At 51.9% G+C, this 7,213-nt stretch overlaps 1 protein-coding gene across 1 annotated transcript; it reads left to right on the top strand.

Moving 5' to 3' along the window:
* The first annotated feature begins 361 nt into the window (after nt 1-361).
* LOC139839316 (uncharacterized) lies at nt 362-2,108 on the top strand. The gene is made up of 2 exons (XM_071829365.1): nt 362-1,162; nt 1,476-2,108. Exons 1-2 carry the CDS (start codon nt 362-364, stop codon nt 2,106-2,108), a joined length of 1,434 nt encoding a protein of 477 aa, XP_071685466.1.
* The last annotated feature ends 5,105 nt before the right edge of the window (nt 2,109-7,213 follow it).

Genomic DNA, 7,213 nt, shown 5'->3' with positions numbered 1-7,213 from the left:
CGACACCGGCGTGCTCCAGGGCGCGCGGATCGCTCTCCCAGACAACGAGCTCCTGTCGATCCTGGACATGGAGGCTTAGGCACTTTGTGTCTGTGCTGATGCTTAGCCATCTCCATGTTAGATCGTCTGCATCCTGTGTCGCAGAGGGCCTCCCCGGTTTCGGACCCCTGCTGCTGTAGCCATCCTGTGTGTGTGCGTTGCGAGCCCGACGGCCCTCGCTTGTGCTGTGTCTTCATATCCCCGTCAAGATTAGCTCCGGATGACTGTAACCGTCCCTGTTCTGTCGTGGTCGTGGAGGCTATCTTGGTGACATGTGTTTTTCGTCGACGCATTTGCCTCCCTGTTGTGTGCCTAGTCTCCAATGGATCTTGACCTTAAAATCCTTGATTGGAACCCGCGCGGACTCAACAATCCTGCGCGGAGGACGGCGATACGGGGGGTCGTTGAGCGCTCCGCTTGCGACATCATCTGCCTCCAAGAAACGAAACTGTCTGACGCTTCCGATGCCATCCGGGCAGAGTCGGTGGGCAACCGCTGCCACTCGGCTTTCGCCTCTCCGGCCGATGGGACCAGAGGGGGACTGTTGGTCGCCTGGGACCCGGATAGATATAATGCCCAGCTTATCAGCTCGGTGCGCCACTCCATCACCGCCACCTTCGTCAACAGAGCCGGTGGTCCGGCTTGGACTCTCACCAATGTCTACGGACCTTCCGACGCCGATGTGGCTAAGGAAACCTTCCTCCATGATCTTGAAGAGTTGAGGCACTCTGTCATTGGCCCTTGGCTAATTGTCGGCGACTTCAATGTCATCCTCTCCGCACCGGACAAAAACAATGATCGTCTCAATAGGCATCTCATGGCCAACTTCCGGGCCATGCTCAACATCACGGAGATCAAGGACATCAAGCTGGTGGGCCGACGGTTCACTTGGAGCAATGAGCAGAACCCGCCCACCCTTGTCCGTCTTGATCGGGCCATCTGCAATGTGGATTGGGACGCCTCCTTCCCCAATGCCCAGCTAACGGCTATTTCCTCCTCGATCTCGGACCACTGCCCTCTGGTGTTGTCCCACGCAGGCAAGATTAAGTGCTACAGCGGTTTCCATTTCGAGGCGTTCTGGCCGCATGTCGAGGGTTACGCGCAGACCGTGGCTAAAGCTTGGGTCCAGCCTTGCAACCACTTCAATGCGCTTATTCGCCTTCACCGTAAGCTCTCCCGGACGGCCTCCGCTCTTCGGGCTTGGCACAAGAAACGCATCGGTGACACCAAAGCATAGTTGCTTCGGGCCGAGGAGACGGTTAGGCTTCTGGACGCAGCGCAGGACTTTAGAGCCCTCTCGGCGGACGAGGCCGACCTTCGACAACAGCTGAAGTCCCCTGGGCCTCTCGGTGTTGGAGCACATTCGGGTTCGACAACGGTCTAGGGTGTGTTGGTTGCGTGCTGGGGACGCCAATACCCGTTTCTTCCACGTCAAGGCCAATGGCAGAAGACGCAAGAACTTCATCCACTCCCTTAGTCGCGACGGAGGCACGGATGCCATCTCTCAGGAGGAGAAGAGGCAGGTGGTGGACGCGCACTTCCATGCCATCTTGGGCACGGCCCCATTGCCATCGGTTACCTTCAACTGGGAATCTCTCGGGTTGCCTAGCCTCGACCTCTCCGCGCTAGACGCTGACTTCTCCCTTGCCGAGATCCACAACGCAGTAAAGTCCATGCCGTCGGACAAGGAGCCCGGCCCCGATGGCTTCATCTCCAACTTCTTCAAAGCCTCGTGGGACTTGGTAGGGCCGGACATCCTCGTGGCTTTTCAGCAGATTGCGGAGGGCAATTTTGCTGGGCTGCACCAGCTCAATGTCTCTCACATGGTTCTACTGCCTAAGTGTGATGACGCCTCCTCCATGAAGAACTACCGCCCCATCAGCATCATGCACAGTTTCGCTAAGCTGTTCATGAAGGTCCTCGCCACCAGGCTGGCCTCCAGGATCGATGAGCTCGTGGGCATTGAGCAGAGCGCCTTCATTAAAGGTCGGTGCATCCAGGATAACTTCATCTACGTTCGGCTCTTCTTCGACGGCTGCACCGCTCCAAGACGCCATCGCTTCTTATGAAGCTCGATATCTCCAAGGCATTCGACTCGGTCTCCTGGACGTACATGCTTGATATGCTGCGGGTGCGCGGCTTTGGGGTGCGTTGGCGGAATTGGATTGCTGCCTTCCTGTCTACCGCCTCCTCGCGCGTGCTCTTCAATGGGGAGAAGGGTGCCAGCATCTCTCACCGGAGAGGCCTTCGGCAAGGTGACCCCCTGTCACCGCTTTTGTTCATCCTGTACATGGAGCCGCTCCCCCGCCTCTTCGCTTTGGCCACCGAGGAGGGCATACTTTCGCCTGTCGCAGGGTCCATCCGATGCTCCCTTTACGCCGACGATGTGGTCCTCTTCATCATGCCGACCACCGGGGAGGTAGCTGCGACAAAGGCAATCCTGCAGGTCTTCGGTGAGGTCTCCGGGCTGGCTTTCAACCTCACCAAGAGTCAGGCTATCCCCATTCGTTGCGACGGCATCAACATCGACACCATCCTGCAGCCGGTTGGCTTGCAGATCACTACGCTGCCATGCACCTACCTGGGCATGCCCCTATCGCTGCGCCGCCTGCGAAGGATCAACATTCAACCTCTCATCGACAAGATCGCCGCCCGACTTGGACACTGGAAGGGCAACCTCATGTCCAGGGCAGGACGGCTCACCCTGCTTAGGGCTGTCCTTTCGGCGCTCCCGGTTTTCCTCATGACGACGCACCCCCTATCTGCTTGGGCGGTGGCGCAAATTGACACGCTGCGGCGGGCTTGGCTTTGGGCGGCAAAAGACGTTTGCAACCCTGGCCAGTGCAAGGTGTCCTGGAAACTAATCTGCCGGCAGCGAGAGTTGGGCGGCCTAGGGGTGTTGGACCTGCAACGGTTCAATAACGCCCTTCACCTACGCTGGATTTGGCTTGCGAAGACCGGGGCAGACAAGCCCTGGAAGGGCCTGTTGGAGCAGCCCTCCCCTTCTGACCAGGCCTTGTTCGCCTCGATGACTGAGGTGGCCATTGGCAACGGCCTAGCAACCAGCTTCTGGTCAGACAACTGGTCCGGGGAACCACTGAGGAAGCGGTGGCCCCTGCTCTTCGAGGTGTCCAGGCGCAAAAACAGGACAGTGGCAGATGCCATTGACGAAGACCACTGGCTCATGGACCTGCGGGGACGGATCTCTCTCCCCTTGCTGGCAGACTTCGTCGCGCTTCGACAGGTTGTGCTAAATTGCAACATTGATCCCGACACTGAGGATTCTTTCCGGTGGAAGTCTGCCTCCGGTGCCTACTCCGCGTCCTCCGCGTACGCACTGCAGTTCGTCGAGATCCACCAGTCACCCCTGCGCCATATCTGGCCGGTCTGGGCACCGCCAAAGTGAAAATTCTTCATGTGGCTCCTTATGCAGCGTCGGATTTTCACAGCGGATAGACTGCTTCACTTTGGGATGCAGAACCAGTATTTCTGCACTTTGTGCCGGCGCAACCTCGAGACCCCGGCGCATCTCTTCGCTGAGTGTCCTTGGGCTAGGCAAGTCTGGGAGCGCACCGCCCTTCTGTTCCACTGCCCAGCCATCGGAGCTCCGGACGGCGATGACCGCGCCCTGTCCTGGGTTGTGACCAAGCTGGCGGCCACAGATAAGCGGGCAGCCTCGCTCATCATTCTAGTGGCGTGGGAGATTTGGCGCGAGAGAAATAGGCGTGTTTTCTGTAATAAAGAGTTGAGTGTGTCTGGCCTCATTCACCTCATTGCTGATGAGGCCAATAGTTGGGTGCTTGCCGGTGCGATGCACCTTGTAAGGCGAGAGTAGGCTTTGAACCTTAGGTGGTTTTAACCACCTATGTTGTTTGTTGTCAACACCCGGATTTTTAAGTCTAGATGCCTATTATGCCATTCATCGCAATCCCAGGAATATTGTTTTTGCGAGACATAATAGATTGATATCACAACACATCATTCATTACAACACATAATCGTCTTACAACAAAGGATCACATGATCCAGTCTTAATACATCATAGTGGATCTAGATATCATATTACAAACACATAGCGGAAGCGAAGTAGTAGCGGTCGTGGTTCATCTGTTCCACAGGCAACTGTTGACGTCAGGAGTGATCCTAGTTGTCGTAGACGTCCTGCTGTCCATCTTCTTCGTACTGCTGTTCTCCTTCATAGTCTGGCCATTTGAATAGCCAGGGACAAAGCCATGAGTACTTTAAAGTACTCGCAAACTAATACTAATGTAAGCACTATCAACTATTGTAAGCGGGTGCTAAGCTCTAAGTTTATTTGCATAAAGTCAATTTTAGTTCACAAACATTTAGTAAAAGCCTCTTCATTTGCTAACTAACTCAAGTGGGAACATTAGTGTCATTCCCACAACTCTGTTGTGATTCAAATTCAAGTCACCATTTCAAATTCAACTTTCCTTTTCAAGACAAGACCTGATGATGGAACAGTATGGCCTTTCCAATCGTCCGTAACTGTGGACACGGCTATTCGAATAGTTTTACACTCTGCAGAGGTTGCACACTTGTGCCACAACATTTTATTACATCCGTCAGGGGTAACCCCGAATAATCGTAACTCAATACGCGGATCATCAACCCTAACCTTTCACTTACACATCCTAGTATAGGCACCTCTCCCCATGAGCTTGGCCTCCCAGTGAAGACAAACCGTCAGCCTGGGAACTGCACAGGGCTTGGGCCGGACAATTCACCTCATTCACGTCATTTCACATCATTTCACTTGCAATGGAGGCAGCCTCGGCATAACCCCTATGACGCTTGTTTAGAGGGAACCCATACTAAGACACATAAACTTCCAGTTAAGCCTTACCCATAATCAGGTATTGTGGGGGTACTTGTAAATTGGAATGGTATCGCATCCGAACCCAACCATCAGTTTTTATCAAGTTCATCAATTCATTCATGTCATATTCACCTTCAATATCATTCAATGTCATTTCATTTCACTATGTTCCCATCTAGAGTAGTCAATTTTTATTTGTTAGCACTAGCAACTAATCATGAGGGGTGCTATCTAGCTTTCATTGCTCTAGGCTAATTGTGATGCTCTTGTTCTACTGTAGACCAAGTGAATCATGAATCAAAAAGTAAACTTTGATAAATCAAAAATCAGTAAAGCTTGTAAAGTAAAACTTGGGATAAAATCATTAAGCATGAAAATAAAACTTGTTGGTGCCTTGCTCTTGGAGAGCTTTGCACTTTGCAAGAATATTAGCTTGCCTTGAGTGGTGTATTGATCAAAGTGGTCTTCCTCTCCTTGGAAGTAGACCTCCTCCTCCTCTTGATATTCTTCGGTACTAGCGTCTAAAAACGAATACGATACATACAATCACCAAACAAGCTTAAGTACTAGGCTAAGCACACACATGAGTCACACAAGCTAAGCTAGCATCACAACATGCTTATTATGTGAGTTGGCTTTGTTGTATTCTTAAGAAAAATAATTTACTCTCATTACAAATATTACTTAGTGTTTCTATTTAATTCTTGAGAGAAATAATTTCCTCTCATTGAATCTTGTTAAGATTTAATCTCCTCAAATAATACTATATGACCTAGGTTGACCAATGTCAACCTCTTCATAATTATCACTTGGGAAAATGATTTAAATGAGGTGATGCACCTCATGCATTTTAATAACACATGGTAATGATTTAATATCACCAACTAATTCAATATGAGATTTAATTAACCATGGTCTTTACCTCATGTTGAATTAGTTGGGACAAGATTTAAATGAAAGTGAAGCCCTCATACATTTTAATAAATCCTTTTGCACAATTTAAATGAACTAGAAATAGCCATAGGGCCATTTTTTAAACTAGGCTATGATCATACAAACAACTATGTCATATTTTTATATATTCTGATACATAATGTGAAATATGATTTTTGAGAGTTGGAATCATCTTAGAAGAATTTTTATTTAATTTTTAATAATTATTTGAAGTTGCAAAAGGTCCTGCTTTGTTATTTTTGTCACATTTATTCTACAAATAATCTAGAGTTGGGACCAGTGTAATTTTGTAGATAATTTGACAAGCTTTCCAAATATATAAAATTTGTCAAATTTGGTTTGGTGGATTTTATTCTATTTAAAATTGAAAACAGCATATGTGAGTAATTCAGGAAATTCGAATTTCAACATTTGAATTGATGGGCTTAGGCAGGAAACTAAACGGGCTGCATAGAGGAAAAACGAAACGGGCCGGCCCAGCAGTGCGTCTAGCGCAGTGGGCCGCCTGAAAGCGTGAGGTCCACGCGTCAGTGGGTCTTAACCCAGCGAAACGGTATGGGTAATGTGAGCCGCACGATTAGATGGCGATCGAGCGGCCCAGAGACAGCGTCGTCTCCAGCGAGAACATGCCACTGGCGTGGCGAGGCTAGGGGGTCGACGGCTCACCGGCGGCGCGGCGAGGGTCGGCGAGGTGCGGAGGCGACGTTGTCGAGGAAGGGGAAGCAGATGGTAGCAGTGGCGCGTGCTGAGGAGGCTCCAATCGGCGGTGAGCTTCTCAGCACCTCCGCGGCTCCGATGATGCAATTGAACGGCGGAGGTGGCTAATCGAGCAAGGGAAGTAGCTGAGGAGGGTGAGAAGAGTGAGAGGAGGCTGGCGGTGTGAAGAATTTGGAGCGGGAGGGCCTCCTTTTATAGCGTCTGGCGGTGGCCGTGGCGCTGCGGTGATGTCAACTGCGGCGACGCGTCTACAGGGGCGGAGGGGCACTGGTGATGACGCTCGTCGCTCGGCGACGTCACGGTGAGGACGTAGGGCTTGACGGCGGTGAAAAAGAGGCAAAGACGATGACGTGCGCTTGATTGGAGTGGCCAGTACCGCGGCGGACGTCGGCGAAGTGGGCGTCGTCTACGGCGTTCCCGCGGGCCAATGGCGGTGTCTGGGCGGTAGCTGGTGACGTCGCGAAGCGGTTGGCGCAGAGAGCAAGGGCGGAGGTGACGTGAGCTGGTGGGGCGGCGTGTGCTCTGGGCGTGCCCGTGGTGCTCGCCGTGCACGCTCTGGCGCGCGCGTGCACGTCACTGGCACGTCTGGGCGTCACGATTTCCGGCCGTTGCGGTGCACGAATCGATCGGGGCTGGTGTCCAGTCGATGCAGGGGAGTGAGGG

Source organism: Lolium perenne, chromosome 4 (assembly GCF_019359855.2).
Source record: "Lolium perenne isolate Kyuss_39 chromosome 4, Kyuss_2.0, whole genome shotgun sequence".
In the NCBI taxonomy this organism is placed as follows: Eukaryota; Viridiplantae; Streptophyta; class Magnoliopsida; order Poales; family Poaceae; genus Lolium; species Lolium perenne.
Note: the sequence above shows the minus strand (reverse complement) of the source record. Positions and strands in the feature narration are given on the sequence as shown.